Source organism: Boleophthalmus pectinirostris, unplaced genomic scaffold (genome assembly GCF_026225935.1).
Source record: "Boleophthalmus pectinirostris isolate CB_2022bp ecotype Guang Dong unplaced genomic scaffold, ASM2622593v1 HiC_scaffold_20, whole genome shotgun sequence".
In the NCBI taxonomy this organism is placed as follows: domain Eukaryota; kingdom Metazoa; phylum Chordata; class Actinopteri; order Gobiiformes; family Gobiidae; genus Boleophthalmus; species Boleophthalmus pectinirostris.
In genome coordinates this window covers 4357473-4375314 of record NW_026571153.1, presented here as the reverse complement: position 1 = coordinate 4375314, position 17842 = coordinate 4357473, and the positions used below count along the sequence as shown (strand labels likewise).

The window sequence follows — 17842 nt, the reverse complement described above, 5'->3', positions numbered from 1 at the left end:
TTCCCTCTCGGGGGCAGCGGGAGGTCGGGTCAGTCTGACACGAGGTCGGGTTTCAGAAATTTCGTTTCGAATCGTCAATTGCCGCGGCGAATTGCTCGAACTTCGCGTCGTTTCTGAAACCCACGGACTCAAAATTTTAGCGATCTGAAGCGTGATTCTGACTTTCCGATCGCGTTCAATCGGAAATGAAAAAACGACGCAGACTTCGCGGCTCAGACGATTCTTCAACTCTCGACTTTGGGAGTGACTTTTGGTTTTGCGTCGTGTACAGAGTGACCGGACGTCTCCCAGTTTTGAGTCCTGTGTCCCCTGTCCCGGCAGATTTACCCAAAACCACTGATTTGTCCAAGTTTTATACAAAAAATTAACCAAATGTCCCAATTTTTGACCAATTTGACAGTAAAAATTGTGATTTGTTTACGTAAAATACAAAAAAAATGCTTAAAAACGACCAAAAACCCCAAGAAAATGTGACTATATTTACTCAAATGTTTGATTTCTGCGTAACAATTTTCCTTAATTACGACTCGTTTTACAATTTTATTATTACCAACCACCAAAAAAAAAAAAAAAAAACGAGGATGTTCCAGTTTTTTATTTTGAAAGTCTGGTCGCTCTACTCATGTCGCGTGTCAAACTGACCGAACCTCGACGCTGCTGCGGTGGAAACTGTTTCTATGATTTTAATCTGAACCAGGTTCAGACGTGATCCGTGTGTCATTTGTTCATTTGTTTTTCAAAGTAAAAAAAAACAAAAATAAGAAAATGAAAAAAAAAAAAACTATTTTCTTCATTGTTTGTCTCAAAAATAAAAATGAAAAAAAAAAAACAGATAATGGTTTGTTTTTACAGTTTTCGATTTTGTGTTGAAATGAAAAATGGAAAAAAAAAAAAAACGGATAACGGACGTTTTTTGTTTATGTGACTTAAACTGTGATGCTGGACTGAACCAGGACTGAACCAGGACTGAACCAGGACTGAACCAGGACTGAACCAGGACTGAACCAGAACTGAACCAGGACTGAACCAGGACTGAACCAGAACTGAACCAGGACTGAACCAGGTCCAGGTCTCAGTCTTGGTTTGATCCCGGTCTCAGTCCAAGTCTGGTCCCGATCTGGTTCCAATCGTATTCCCAGTCTCAGTCCCAGTTTCAGTCCCGGTCTGGTCCCGATCTCAGTCCTGGTCTCAGTCCCGGTCTGGTCCTGGTCTCAGTCACGGTCTCGATCCTGGTCCTGGGCCCGGTCTCAGTCCCAGTCTGGTCCCTTTCTGGTCCCGGTCTGAGTACAGGTCTATTTTAGGTCTGGTCCTGGTCTGGTCCCATTCTCAATCCTGGATTAGTCCTGGTTCAGTCCTGGATCAGTCCTGGATCAGTCCTGGTTTCTGGTTAGTCCTGGTTTTCAGTCCTGGTTTAGTCCTGGATCAGTCCTGGTTTAGTCCTGGTCAGTCCTGGTTCAGTCCTGGTTCAGTCCTGGTTTAGTCCTGGTCCTGGTTTAGTCCTGGTTTAGTCCTGGTTAGTCCTGGTTCAGTCCTGGTTCAGTCCTGGTTTAGTCCTGGTTTAGTCCTGGTTCAGTCCTGGTTCAGTCCTGGTTCAGTCCTGGTTTAGTCCTAGTCTTCAGTCCTGGTTCAGTCCTGGTTTAGTCCCGGTTCAGTCCTGGTCCCGGTTTAGTCCCGGTTCAGTCCCGGTTCAGTCCCGGTTCAGTCCCGGTTTAGTCCCCAGGTTCAGTCCCGGTTCAGTCCCGGTTCAGTCCCGGTTTAGTCCCGGTTCAGTCCCGGTTCAGTCCTGGATCAGTCCCGGTTTAGTCCTGTTTCAGTCCCGGTTCAGTCCTGGTTTAGTCCTGGTTTAGTCCTGGTTCAGTCCTGGTTTAGTCCTGGTTTAGTCCTGGTTTAGTCCTGGTTCAGTCCTGGATCAGTCCTGGTTCAGTCCTGGTTCAGTCCTGGTTTAGTCCTGGTTCAGTCCTGTTTAGTCCTGGAGTCAGTCCTGGTTTAGTCCTGGTTCAGTCCTGGTTCAGTCCTGGTTCAGTCCTGGTTTAGTCCTGGTTTAGTCCTGGTTCAGTCCTGGTTTAGTCCTGGTTCAGTCCTGGTTTAGTCCTGGATCAGTCCTGGTTTAGTCCTGGTTCAGTCCTGGTTTAGTCCTGGTTTAGTCCTGGTTCAGTCCTGGTTCAGTCCTGGTTTAGTCCTGGTTTAGTCCTGGTTCAGTCCTGGTTTAGTCCTGGTTCAGTCCTGGTTTCAGTCCTGGTTCAGTCCTGGATCAGTCCTGGTTCAGTCCTGGTTCAGTCCTGGTTCAGTCCTGGTTTAGTCCTGGTTCAGTCCTGGATCAGTCCTGGTTCAGTCCTGGTTCAGTCCTGGTTTAGTCCTGGTTCAGTCCTGGTTTAGTCCTGGTTCAGTCCTGGTTTAGTCCTGGTTCAGTCCTGGTTCATAGTTTAAGTCACGTAAACTGAAAACAGCCGTTATCTTTTTTTTTTTCCATTTTTCATTTAAACACAAAATCGAAAACTGAAAAAAAACAAATCGTTATCCGTTTTTTCATTTTGTTTTTCGAGACAAATAATGAAGAAAATAGTTGTGTTTTTTTTTTTCATTTTCTTCTTTTTGGTTTTATTTTGAACAACAAATGAACGACTGACGCTGGGATCAGAAGTGTTGAACATGTTTTCTATATTTGCTTAACTGTTTTTAACTCTAACTTTTCCCCCTCATGACATTTGACGTCATTTGAACTGTTCATAATTTTCCTCATTTTTGCTCAGTTTGGTTGAAATGTTTACTGAAGGAAGTTTAGGGCATGTGTGTGTTTTTACCATGTTAACGCTCTGAGCCAGAGGTGGGGGACCTGCGAGTCGTGACCTGGACTTGAAGGTCTGTGACTTAGGACTCGACTCGGACTTGAAAAGACTTAATGCTTCTCCCAAATGTGTGTTTTTAGAAAATACTTTTCTCTTTACAGTTGAAAAATGATGAATTTTACAGAAACAAACTGGAACATGTCGCTCCCACTTTTCAGTTTGGTACTTTGGATGGAACTGAAGTACTGTAATACTCAAATGTACTGCAGTAAAATAAAGTACAATACAGAAAAACAGAGGAAACTATATAAAACATGATCTTTAAATTTCATGAATGCATTTTAAAATCTGAATTCTTTCTGTTCTGACCTTAATGATCTTGTCCAGACATTAAAAAGGAAAAAACATGACTTTTTAAGTAAAATTTAGTTTAAAAAATTCATCTAAATTGCATAAATCTGAGCTGTCTTTGAAACTTTGGTTTAAAGACTTGAGGTTCAACGCAGACGACTTGGACTTGACTTGGACTTACACTGCAAAAGACAAAATCTAGTCAAGTTCAGATGACTTGAATTGAGGAAGTTTTATCATGATTTGAGTAAATTTCACTTGACAAGTAAAATGATCAGCCAGTGGAATAATGAAAATACATTTTGCTGCACTTCAAATACACGCATCCCGAATTTCGGACTTCCGGTCATCGCGCAATCCATACTGGGAAGGATTTTCCGAAAAAGTGAGCGTCAAACCTTCATGTTTCATTTCCCAGTGTGAGGCGTCTTTTGTCAAAGTTGATCTTTTCAAGTCTTTTGAACCATGTCACTTTTGTTTCTGGTTCTGATATTGTCATATTTTCGTTTTGGGATTCGGACATCGTAATTGTGTGGTTGTTGGATCCTGACAGCGGAAAACGAGCTTTGGAAGTTTGCAAACTCCATAAATGCAAAAGGGAATCAGATGTGTGTGACTCAAACCTCTGTTCAAACTGTTTCTCTTCCCAACGGAATTGAAAAATAGTGAAAGGTGAAGGCGATGGGCAGGATTGATCCACAGGAACAGTCCCGGTCTCAGTCCTGGTCTCAGTTCTGGTATGGGCCCAGTCTCAGTCCCGGTCTGGTCCCAATCTTATTCCCGGTCTCAGTCCCAGTTTCAGTCACGGTCTCGATCCTGGTCCTGGGCCCGGTCTCAGTCCCAGTCTGGTCCCTTTCTGGTCCCGGTCTGAATTCAGGTCTATTTTAGGTCTTGTCTTGTCTGGTCCCATTCTCAATCCTGATCTCAGTCCTGGTCTCAGTCCCAGTCTCAGTCTGGGTCTCAGTCCTGGTCTCAGTTCTGGTATGGGCCCTGTCTCAGTCCCGGTCTGGTCCCGATCTGGTCCCAATCTCAGTCCTGGTCTCATTCCCAGTCTCAGTTCTGGTCTGGTCCTGATCTGATCCAGATCTCAGTCCTGGTCTCAGTAAGGGTCTGGTCCTGGTCTCAGTCACTGTCTCGATCCTGGTCCTGGTCCCGGTCTCTTGGTCTCAGTTCTGATCACCCAACAGTCTACGCGGGCGCACCTCCGGGCCAGTCCGGATCAGTCCTGGTTCAGTCCTGGTTCAGTCCTGGTTCAGTCCTGGTTTAGTCCTGGTTTAGTCCTGGTTCAGTCCTGGTTCAGTCCTGGTTCAGTCCTGGTTTAGTCCTGGTTCAGTCCTGGATCAAACCTCCTTTCAAACTGTTTCTCTTCCCAACGGAATTGAAAAATAGTGAAAGGTGAAGGCGATGGGCAGGATTGATCCACAGGAAGAACCAAAAAGGAAACATTTATCTGCCGAAGAAATCATCCCGAGTTTGCAGAGAACATTTTGTATGTGGAGCGACAACAAAACAAAATCCTGTTTGTTAAGCGAGAGGAGCAGAAGACAAACAGACTGAGCTGCACTTTCTTGTTCTTGTGGTTTTACAGCAACATCACGTCTTGGTCTCTTTGCAGTGGAAGGTGTTTCTTGGTGAACAGTTGGAGCCTTTCACTTTGGCCTTGACTTTTTAAATTCGTAACCGAGGTTGAGTGAAGGATCGGGATTTTACTTTGTTGTCGCTCCACATAAAAAATGTTCACTGCAAACTCGGGATGATTTCTTAGGCAGACAAATGTTTCCTTTTTGGTTCTTCCTGTGGATCAATCCTGCCCATCGCCTTCACTTTTCACTATTTTTCAATTCCGTTGGGAAGAGAAACAGTTTGAACGGAGGTTTGAGTCACACACATCTGATTCCCTTTTGCGTTTATGGAGTTTGCAAACTTCCGAAGCCCATTTTCCGCTGTTAGGATCCAACAACCACACAGTTACGATGTCCGAATCCCAAAACTAAAATATGACAATATCAGAACCAGAAACAAAAGTGACATGGTTCAAAACACGTGAAAACATCGACTTTGTCAATAGACACATCCCACTGGGAAAACAAACACGGCTGTTTGATGCTCACTTTTTCGGAAAACCCTTCCCAGTGTGGCTTGCACGATGACCGGAAGTCCAAAATTCGTGATGCATGTATAAGAAAACCAACAACTTTATGCACTTAAAATAAGAAAAACACACTTATTCCATTGGTGGATAATTTTACTTTTCAAGTTGAATCGACTCAAATAAAGTGAAATGTTCTTAATTTAAGTCATTTTAACTTAAGTAGATATTGTTTTTTTTCCAGTGTATGGGCCAGGGACTCGAGACTTTGACTTGCGACTTGACTCCAAAGACTCGACTGTTTTTTATTTCATTGTTGGTTTGAAATGCTTTGGTTGAGGTTCAAATTTGGCACAAATTAGAATTTTTTTGTTTTAAAGATCACCCTGCACTGAAAAAACTCAAATCGAACCAAGTTGAGATGATTTGAATTAAGACATTTTTATCATGATTTGGGTAAATTTCATCTGAAAAGTAAAAAAAAATCTACCAACCAAGATCTGAAACAAGTCTTAAAATATGAAAATACATCTTGCTACACTTAAAATAAGAAAAACACACTTATTCCATTGTTTGATAATTTGACTTTTCAAGTTGAATCGACTCAAATAAAGTAAAATTTAAGTCAATTTAACTTAAGTAGATATTGTTTTTTTTCCTTTGACTTGCGACTTGACTCCAAAGACTCGAAACTTACAAAAACGACGACTCGGTCCCACCTCTGCTTCGAGCGAATGGGATTGTTTTACGTTAAAATGTAATGGGGGGACGAACTTGCCACAAGAGCGAGGAAGAGGGTGTTATTTACTTATTTACGGGGAGGGGAGATGTTTATCACTATCCAAGAACAATCTTACACAGCTTTCTTTTTTGTAATTTTTTTTTTCATGCAAAAATCATGCGGCCAATTTGTTGATGTAAGTGACCTGAACCTCGTGGTTTGCTCTCTTATTTAAGCAGCACAATGATGTGAGTGTCAGGGCAGTCAGCACAGGACAGTTAGACTTTTGAACTGTTTAGTTAAATGCTTTTTTGTCTCTAATGATGATGTTTTAAAATAACTAACCTGTAGATTAGCGGCGAGAATAGTCAGAGGCTCAGCTTAGACTAGAATTGACATTTTGTTTAACCCTAATTTAACTAGAAAAGTGTAACTAACCTGAAGTCTTAGTGCTGTTCTAATACTCGAGTTCTTTAACCTTTAACCTGTGACGTTCTGAGCAAGATCGGGTCCTAACTTTCTTTTCCCTTTTCTGTTTCTTGTCCTAGGAGGTGAATTAGTGTTGCCCATAATAACCGTGGACTCCCTAGACCCCCCCTCCATCGCCACTCGCTACCCAGTAATCCCCCCGCCCCCCACCACCTACCGCCCCTTCCTCACGCTGCTCGAAACCACCAAAGAGTCCCTCCCCTTGCCCAACGGCCGGCCCCCCTGCCCCATGGACCAGGAGGACTGCGAGGAGCCCATGGAGGTGTCGGCGTACGGCTCGGGGGAGATGACCGAGTCGGATGACGAAGATTATTACAAAAACGCCATGGTCACCGACAGGACGGTCCTCCCCCCGCCACCCGCCGCCGCCGCGGAGGGGGGCGTGGTCGGGCAGAACCCCCGCGACCGCCACTTCTCCCGCCTGCCCAATTCCAAAACGCCGGCGCAGGCGTCCACCCCGACCGCCCCGCCCGACCAGCTAAGCCCGCGACTCAAGCCCAACAGTAATAACATCCCGGCGGGCAAAATGAACACGCGCGATCAGGTCCTCCTACCCCCGACGCACCCCTCCTCCGACCCGGGGCACCGCAGAATCCCCGGGATCACTCACCCCCCGAATTTCCCCCATGTGCCCACTCCAGATCCGACCTCTCCGGACCGAGGCCTGCCGGGAGCCGTGGAGGTCCAGCAGTCGAGCAGCACGACGGGGATGGTGGTCGGCATCGTAGCGGCGGCGGCGTTGTGCATCCTCATCCTGCTCTACGCCATGTACAAGTACCGCAACCGGGACGAGGGCTCGTACCAGGTGGACCAGAGCCGCAACTACATCAGCAACTCGGCCACGCAGAGCAACGGGACCCTGGTGAAGGAGAAACAGCCCAGCACTGCCAAAGCGGTCACCAAGAACAAGAAGAATAAGGACAAGGAGTACTACGTGTGAGGAGGGAGCCGAGCGGACGCAACCGGAGACGCGAGGAGGAGAGGGAGAGACACTCGGAAGCGTTTCAGAGATCAGTATTTGCCGGAATTCCATCGGAGATCCAATCAATTCTCGTAGGGCAAGAAATGGCGAACGAGCGAGGAAAATTTTGGGACTCATTGGGGAAGGATTTGACGGTAGAATCGAGTTTCCGGGCCAAATCCTCCCGACTTAAAGGCTCTAGAAAGCGTCTGCTCGAGATTGGTTGAAAGTATTAGATTCGTAAATAATAACAAATCGATGAAATTCAAAAGCAACGCAGTCGGAAACTATTTTGACGTTTTACATTCGAAAATTACATGTTTTTTCATCAATGGTGCGTATAAAAATGTAGAAGTTTAGGTCGATTTTTGAGCGTTTCCTAAGGCTGCACGATATTAGTTTAAAAAAAAAAAAAATAATAATATATAATTCTTCTGACGAGTATTGCGATTGTGTTTAGATTTGCGATACGTTTTTTAAAAAGTGGAATTTTGAGGATTAACAGAAACGGAGCTCAACAGTGACAACTCTCCTTTTCGCATAGAGTTTCCAAAAAATATTAGGGGTGTAACAATAACCGAAAAATATCGTGATATCGTATCGTCAAAGTTCTCACAATAATATCGTGGACCGTCACAATAAATCGAATTACAAGTCTCTTTGCGTAAATGAAGAGTTATGGTGCAGCAATAGATAAAAAACGACAAAGGGAACTACATAGACCATGATCCTTTGCTCCAAGAAATAACAGTTCTAACCCTTTTAAGTCTTAGTTCTTTGGGTTAAGTCTTGTCAAGGTATTTTAAGAGGAAAACGTACGTGGTAACTAATGTTAAACTGCCAAATTCTCAAGATGTGTGTAGAATCTCTCAGTCGTTCAAGTAGAATTTAGCCAGACCCAGTGCCTCCGCTCAATTTCTTTTCTCTCCAGCGACAAGGTCAGGAATCAAAATACACTAGACAGTTTGCGGAAGTTGTAGAGCGCGCACCGACCAATCAGTGAAGAGCTGCGAAGCCGTGACGTCAAACTCGAGCGTCTGTCAAACGTCGAACAAAGCGTCGAGATGGATGTAGACGAAGACAGACATTCTGTGTTGTCGACGATTCCCGAGATCGAGGATTTAAAGTCGGAGCAAAGAGAATGTTTGGCGAATTTTATCAAGGGGAAAGACGTTATTGTCCTTCTTCCTACGGGATTTGGCGCAGTACGAACGCCACGACCAAACAGCAGCGATTAGTTAAATTAAAAAAAGTACCCGCCTACCGTCGAGCGAACGAATCCTAACGCTGCGAGGTCAGACGGTTTCCACGAAGTTGGTGAATCAGGCTCGATAGAATTCACGGCAAAGGAGAAATTCAGTTCATTTATTTAGGTTGAAAACGTTTCGCAGTTCGTCCAAGCTGCTGCTTTATCTCTGAAGAACTGAAGAAGCAGCTTGGATGAGCCGCGAAACGTTTTCAACCTAAATAAACGTTCGTCCGGTTGACAAATTTAATTTCTCCTTTGCCACAAACTGCCAAGATATTAAAGCATTTCATCAAATCTTGCGTTTTTGGGCTTACAACAAGTGCGTTATGATAATAGTTACAACGTAGTGATGCATTTAAACTCTTTGGATATTTGGATTTATTCGAAAAGTTTATGTCAAACTCAAATTCACAGAGGGACAAAATTAAAAACTGGAACTAAATCGTGGGCCAAACTAAATATTTATTGAACATTTTCAACAACATCTGCACGTTTTCTCTTCTTTCGAGATATGTAATGTTAAATCTTTTCACACTAAAATAAAAATTTAATAATAGTTTTGCTTAAACATTGAATCCAGAAGAAGCAGAATATAAAAAATAACAAAATTTTAAATAAATAATGTCTCTATAGTCTATCTTTAACCAGCTTCAATACAGATTTGTTGTGATCTCGCGGGCCAAATTTCAAATCTGACATGTCTGATCTATGGAAAAATTAACGTAAAATTTTATTCTCAAACTGCAGTAGACGGTCACTGTTGAGCTCCACACAAACTGATACACAAATTCTAGAAACCCGTGAAATTCAGAACACGTTTGTAGAGGTCTAAACTACAACGTTGACCTCGAGATTTTAAAGAAATTTCAAGTTTTGCGCCAACTCAAAATTGTAATTCTAACCCGGTGCAGTATGCGGTGCAGCCTCCCTTGAGTAAAACAATCCTGAAAAACTGAAAAATATTACAATTTTCATACCACGCTGTGCCAACAACTCCAACAAGATGTACTGTACGCGGAAAAGTTATTAAAAACTGTAGTACTGTAAGGCGCCGTTGTCAGTATTCTGAAACGAGAAAGGATTCGTTTTGGAAGCGGGCGAGATTCCAGCTTGACGTCTTGGCGAAAAACCCCACATATACTGCCAATCTCCAGATCCACTCCTTCGCTTTTACACCCCCCCCCCCCCCGGTCTCTCCTCGCCTTCTTCTCTCCTCCTTCCCCCGTCTCCGGTTGCCCGCCGCCGCCGCCCCCGAAGGAAGAACTCTACCGCGTTTCAAGCATGTAGTATTCATTTACGGAAAAAAACTTTGAATCTTTTTTCTTTCTGTGGAGTTTTTTTTTTGGGGGGAAAAAATAAAAGACGATCGATCATAACAAACCTTAAAAACGTAGCAACTTATGTGACGACGCAAACCAAGTCCGGACTCGCGGATGCTGACGTTAGCGGCCAAAAAACTTGACGCCATAAATATTGCCCCCCCTATCTCTCTCTCTCTCTCTCTCTCTCTTCGTTCCAGCAAGATAAGTGTCATGTGATTCTGGGGCTCCAACGGGGAATTGTCTTAAAATTACTACTAATCCAACGGAAAAACATATGAACCTCCAGCAGACTTGTTCTATATAAGTATAAATATATGTATAGACAGTTGTTACAGAAATCTATGGACCTATAATTGAGCGTGGAATCGAGCGTTCGCGAAAACGACGGAGCGGAGAAGACGGATTTTAGAATTTCCTTTCCGAACACTTGCAGTAATTCCTCGTTAAATTCCCACCCCCCCGGAACCGTGTCCGCGAGAAACGCTGCGGTTACGTGGGAAAAAAACCAACCGCGAAGAGATCCCGAGTTCTCTTTTTTTTATCTTGGCGCGAGGACGTTTCGCAGGAGACTCGTCGAGAAACGGCGAAACCGCTTCGGAGTTCCACGGAAAGGGAAGGGGAAAGGGAAACGAAAAGGAACGCCTGTACGGACTTCACGTAAAGCTTTCGAAAAAACGGGCGGCGACGGAAGAGCGGACGGCAAGCGGACTCTAGTATTCCGAATTTTCTCAACGCTAATAAAAAAGTACCATGAAAAGAAGAAAAATTCCGAAAAAAGTTTGTGAAATGTCTAAATATTTGACTCTCATCCCATTAACTAAGAGAAATGTGTTCCCCTTTGCTCATTCCCGTCAAGGAGGAAAAAATGACTGGGGGAATTTCTATGTCTTTTTCGTTTTTGCAAAATTTGAGAGACGTGATTTGGGTTTGAACCATACAGAGCAGAGATACTCCTTTCCTCCCATCTGTCACTTTCTATTTTCAATTTTTCATCTTTGATTTGTTTTTGTTTTGTTTTTTCTTCCCTCTCCCCCGGATTGTACGTTCCCATTCCATGTGCAAATACTTTTTTTTTTTTACTTGTTTTATTTTAAGACGAATTTTCAGCCTCTTCACTTCGTCGTTTCTGTCTCTTCTTCTTTGCTCCATTCCAGAACCTTCTCCTCCCAGTATCTTCCTGTTCTTTCTAAATGTTATTGTAAAGTGTTCCAGTGAGATGACTCTAAATATGTGTACATTAACAGAGGGAATACACTTGGTTATATACTTCTTACTTACCGTGTCGTGTGTTTTTTTTGGTCTCCTTTTTCTTATCGCAAACGAACAAATTGTGCATGAAATCTATGTGCAAAGTTTTGAAGACGATTGTATCCAAAACCATTTTAAAGATCGGCACTGTGGAATGAAGAAGCGACTAAAAAATAATTTAAAAGACGAGTTAAGAAGCAGTGATAATGAAAAAATACATTACTAAAACTTAGTTACCTAACAACAACAATAATAATGATTTAAAATAATAATAAAGTTGCATGCGTTCTCGTGTAAACAGGCCCTAAGCGCACCGGATTATAAGGTGCAATATCAATAATGTTGAATTCTCTCGTCTGTTTTCATACATAAGGCGCATTAAAGGTTGTATGGAGGATTTTTTTTTGTTTTTTGTTTCAAATTGTCACACAGCAGCCTTGTAATTATGATGACTGAAAAAAAAAAAGAATGAAAATCTATCAACTGTGGACGTAGTGAGGCCAGATAAACATCAGCCAATAGAAAACCAGGCTCCCTCTTTATCTATTGGCTGTTAGGTTGTCAATCAAACTCCCTACATTTACTAGTGTAACTGACTCGTCGGCGCGCTGGGATTATGTGGTTTATGCAGCGGTTCTTAGAGGCTTTTTTAAACTGTCGCTTCCTCGCAGTTCGCACAAAGTTTGTCGCGACGGCGGACGAGAATCCACGACCAGTTCACCGCAAAAGAAAGTCCGTTTTTGAGGAAGAAAAGAAGGAGAAAAGGAGCAAAGCCAAACTGAGGTGATTCGTGGAGATTCCTTCCAGCGATTGCGCGACTGAAGCAGACGAAGGGTCTAAAAACTGACGTGTCGGTCGCTAAATTACATCTAGACAGGTCACTTCAACAGTAACTGGCTGTAAAAGAGTGATTTCTAGAGTAAAGAGGCGGGAGGAGGTGTTTCTACTGAGGGGAGCTGTGGAGGAGGAAGGTGGTGTCACGCATGCTCAACATTTGAAAAAGGACTGTCGCTGTATTTCTTTTCCCTTAAAAAATCCTCTATACAACCTTTAAGTGAAACAAACGGACGACACTTGAGACTGATCCTTTAGCCCAGATCCATCGGCAGATCGTGGCGTAATTCGCCCGGCGTTGCCTCCCCGTCTTGGTGAATTGTGGATAATTTAAGTTTGTTTTTTATTCCCTACGAGGACGACGCAAATATATGTTGAGTAATAACGTGTTTAATGCAGCTTTGCCGCACATTTGTTTACGTTTTACAGAAACAAAACTTAAAACCACACGGCTCATTTGCATAAACAATAAGCGCTGAAAAAAAATGAGATTTTGACAGATTTTTGAGCACCGTGTACCACATAAAATCGTTTGAGGTCAGTAAACACAACCAGAATTAATACATAAGGCGCACTGACGATTTTTGAGATAATAAGGATTTTAAGTGCGCCTTATAGTCCGAAAAATACGGTATTTGTTTTTGTTGCTAAAATTTACCTTTGAAAAACATTTATACTTATTGTGATAAGGCTCGCCTCGACACAGATCTGACCTTGTGGCATCACCAGTTCGACACCATACTTGAACATTCTATTCAAAGTAATAATAAACTCATGGAAACAACAGAAAGTTGCATAGTGCACTTACGAAACAAAACCGAAAATTGGTGATTTCAATTTCCTGAGCAATTTGGCAATTTTAATATCTATATTGAACTGAGAAGACTTTTTGTCTAAGTTTACTGCTTTTTTTGCACAATTCTGAGTGGTTTTGGATACAAAACGTTACAGAAAAATCTCACAAAAAACACTCCAAAAGACAACTTCCACATCCAAAATGTCTCCACGTAAGAAGACGGTGAAGATCGGCGTGAACGTCCGGACCTGTTCGCTGAAGACGGAACGGAAGCATCGTCATGGGGGTTACAAACATTTACACACTTATCGTAGGATACACGACGTTGAATTTGTGTCCAACATTTCCAACAGGTCACACTGACAAGTCGGTTGAGTCGATATCCAGCTTTGTCAGGTAATTTTGCACACACCACCGACCAAACATTCACCAAACAATTACAAAAAACAATACACATCTGTAATTAGCTCAATTCTCCAAGAAGGAAAGACAACATATGTAAAATACAACATTTTTACAAGATTTTTAAGGTCCTATATTATTAAAAACTGACTCTCGTGAGCTTTAAGTCATGTTTTAATGTTGTGACCTCCTCAAAAACCTTCCCAAAGTTGTGTTTTGTTTTACTCATTATAGTAATTCTTTAATATTAGTCTGTCTACGTCTCCAAAGCTCAAAATGCTCTGCTCCACCTCGTGATGTCATGAGTTTACAGTTACCGTTTTTTACCTTTAGGCTACGTTTATATGATGACGGTCTGAATAGAAGAGGCAAAAGTGGCGTCGCGTCTTCACTTTTTGTACCGCGTTTAGACGAGCGTTTTCGGGAGGAAATCTGCGTGCGGACGGTGACGCAAAACTAAACTTAAAACCACATGACTAATTTGCATATAAGTACCGAAAAAAAAAAAAAAAACAGGGATTTTGACAGATTTTTGAGCGCTGTGTACCACATAAAATCGGTTCGATGTCAGTAAGCACAACCAGAATTAATACATAAGACGCACCGATGATTTTGGAGAAACTTACAGGATTTTAAGTGCTCCCTGTTGTCCGAAAAATACGGTATTTGTTTTTGTTGCTAAAATTTGCCTTTGAAAAACATGTGTACTTACTGTGATAAGGCTCTCCTCGACACAGATCTGAGCTGTAAACTGACCTCGTGGCATCACCAGTTCAACGTCATACTGTGGAACATTCTATTCAAAGCAATAATATCCCCATGGAAACACCAGAAAGTTGCATAGTGTAACAAAAACAAAACACAAAATTGGCGATTTCATGAGTTCACAGCTACCTTTTTTTTACCTTTGGGTATTTATATGACGACGGTCTGAATAAGACGCAAAAGTGGCATCGCATCTTCACTTTTTGTTCCGCGTTTAGACGAGCGTTTTCGGGAGGAAATCTGCGTGCGGACGGTGACGCAAAAGTGTGTGGAATTCGACTCGGTATGCATGCCAAGTTTCTGTGTACTGTATGTATGTGACCTGAGCAGATCTGACCAGAGTTTTGCGTCTTGGGCAGTGTAGACGGAAACGCTACGGCGAAGGTTATTCAACTTTTCCACTCTGGAGGGTGGTTTCAGATTTTTGCGTTTTTAAGCCCCAAAAACGCCGTCACCGTCTAAACAAAAGGCACGTCCGATAAAATATTTTGTCGTTTCTACCCGCAAGATTTCTCGTGTGAACAGGCCCTCAGTTCACTCAGAGATTGGCGGTTCCAGGACTGAAATGACCCTAATAATTCTAGTGAAGGTGTGTGGAGTTTAAAGACGCAGTGGAGAACATCACAAGGTTCGAGAGAAGAACAAAATCTGCAGAGTTTGTGCGTCAAACGTGCGTGAATGAAACAAAACACAACTCCAGGTCTGTTTGTGATGAGGAAACCACATTATGAAACACTGTAGATCAGAAAATATACAAACTACTAGTACTTTTAAGCCATCAAAGTTGTATGTAACCAGTATTTGTTTCAGAAAGTACAATCACAGTTGCCCAGGGGTCTCCAACCTGTAGCTCACCAAAGGATCTTGAATTATACATACCAGATCTTTGACATTTTTTGCCTTAACAACATGAAAATTGGCACTCCACACACCTGTGCCCTTAGGACGACACCCTCCGAATTTGAGATCGTTCGGATGAGCGGTTCGAGAGTTATGCATGGAACAGACAAACAAACACACAGACAAAAAGACGATCCTTGAATGACTCAGATTTTGTGAACTAATATTAAACTGTAAATGTGTAATTTCGACACATACTGCGCCGAAATACAGACATAGCTCTTTCCCATCTAAGGTTTTCGTATTCCCAGTTTCTTTTGACCGCTAAAATAAGCAGATCTTTGGAATTTTCTTTTCGTAAAGGTAGCTCGCCGGAAGAAAAAGGTTGGAGACCCAGAAATCTGTTACTAAGGCTTCTACGTTCAGACTGCAGCCCCAAGTGACCCAAATCCGATTTTTTTGCCCCAATGTGACCTGTAGCTGATCTTTTAATGACAGTCTGAATGACACACATCAGGACAACCCAGGACACTTGGATATGTGCTCCTAAAACCGATACGTATCCGATCTTTTGACACGCGACTTCAGTCTGAACGGCCAAAGCGCATTCATCCGACCTACAAGCCACAAACGTCACTATTCGCGCTGAAGTAGGTGAAAATTGTTAATGAACTTCGTGTCACTGAAGTGAAGCACATCACCACTCACATCCACACGTTCCTTTCAACGGACGTCGCTGCCGCTGTCCACAAAACACCACGGCCAAAAACCTCGACCTTCTCAATCTCCTCCTTAAAACAAGTTGTTCATGTTCTGGCTCCGGTACAAGAGTAACTTTAAAATCTTCTGATACGTATCCGATCTTTTGACGTGCGACTTCAGTCTGAACGGTCAGGTCACCTTCATCCCACCTACACGTCAGGCTCGGAGTCTCCTCAATGGAGGGAAAGCGAGGTTAGAGAGTGAATTAATATTTGGGGGGATCGCTGTATTCGGTGGTTTCCGAAACTGGAAAAAAAATGTGCGAGCGCAACTACAGACGGTCCTGGCTCCAATGTCAACGAAAAATAAAGAACCTGCGAGGAAAAATACAAGGAGATTAAAGACCGTGGACGTGTAACTTGTCCATTTTACCAAGAACTGGATCGTATTTTGGGAGACGAGCCCAGAGTTTAGGCAACTTCACGGCGTTCGACGTCGTCTCGTCCTCCGATACACATTTGCGACGCTTTTGGGGCGTTTAAAGTTCACACCGGAGATCACACACAAGTCACATTTAGTTTAGTTTAGTTTAGTTTAGTTTATTTTACTTATTTAGTGTCATGCACCATTTAGTTGGTGCCCAGCCCACATAAGACACATAAAACAAGAAGCAGACAGATCACACATCAAACATAAAGTGTCGTCTTACGGAGGTCCCAGACTTTCAGCACAAACTGAGCCAACTTAAAAACATTACATTCAGTCTCTCCTCATCAGACAGAACAAACCAACAGAAAGACACATTAGACACGACTGACAGCGAGGGTCATGATACAAAGGACAGTAAAACAAAAAATACATTTCATTTTCAATGTCCTTTAAGTCGCACAGAACACACGTGCGCTGCTTCTCCTCTGGGACTGAGTGGAATCGTCCCGTCTCCAAGGCCAGAGGCAGAGTCCCACACCTCAACTGGACACATACTGACCTCTGACCTCTGCTCAGATTCAGGGTGACATATGGTTCAGGTCCAAAACAGTCTTTAATTAAGATATATGTTCTTAATTTTGGTTTACATAAGATGTCATTGAGTGCGTATACATGCACATCAATAACCCGGTTATTAGCCATATCCCGGTTATGTCAGTATTCGTGTTACTGCGTTTACATGCGCACTGAGAAACCGGGACACTCATATCCGCGTGTACATGATCAAATGGAGTATCCCGGTTTCTTGACATAATTTTACAAATGCGCAGGTGCAAAAATTAACTTAAATCAATTTCATAAACCAGGAAAAATACAAACCGTGAGCTCCTTTAGCATAAGAAGCTAAGGAGCTACGAGATCTCCCACAATCCACTGTGCAGATTCTTCATTAAAATCTTCTGCATAAATAAACTCAACTTTACAACATATAAACCATAAACACTATAGACACATCAGCCCGTTTGATCAGATAATTCAGCTGTGATCACATTTGTTTACGTTTTACAGAAACGAAACTTAAGACCGTTTGGCTAATTAGCATAAACTGTTAGCGGCGATAAAAAACAACTCGCTCCTTGCATGCGCTGATGCGATCAGTTTCTTTTGGACTAAATGACACGACTCTGTGGATTATGTGTGTTATTTCTGTGACAGAAGAGGTGCTGAATGATGGTAAGTTCCGTGTTCCGTGTGTGTTGTATAGGAGATAGTTCATGTTTTAGCTTTTCAGCGTCACACGAGTGCAGGTCGTACGAGTGCAGATTGTACGTGTGCAGGTTTAGCGCAGCTCTTTATTTTACAGTCATTTCACTCGTTTGGTCACTTTATTTATGTTGGTCAATTTATTTATGTCACTACTGTTGTGGTGAAAGACTGGAAAGTGTCTTTTGGACGCATGCGACTCAACTTTATGTTGCAGTAACCGGGATACTGCGTATACATGACACAAGTATCTCGGTTACTATCGGAATAAACCAGCTACAGTAATCCCGTTTCTAATAACCGGGATACTGCCATAACTGGGTTACTGAAACCGGGTTACTGCGTTTACATGCACCATGAAGAAACCGGGATACTCAAAAAACCCGATCATAACCGGGTTACTGATGTGCATGTATACGCACTCATTGTGCCACTTTTGTTTATACTTATCAAAGTAAATGTTCCTCGCTTGTCTGACACTACAGATTAACTTATTTCTATAAATAAACCAGAGATCTGCAATCTCAAAAATTTTCTCCATCTCTTTACTCCAGAACGATTTATGTAACAGACTCTAGTTAAATATATGTTTGGT

General features: G+C 42.6%; 1 protein-coding gene across 1 annotated transcript in view; it reads left to right on the top strand.

Moving 5' to 3' along the window:
- The window catches only part of nrxn2b (neurexin 2b), a 1850542-nt gene extending 1843166 nt beyond the window's left edge, over positions 1-7376 (top strand). The window contains exon 22 of the mRNA XM_055156806.1: positions 6496-7376. Coding sequence (XP_055012781.1) covers positions 6496-7376 — 881 coding nt within the window. The remainder of the gene's footprint in view (positions 1-6495) is intronic.
- The last annotated feature ends 10466 nt before the right edge of the window (positions 7377-17842 follow it).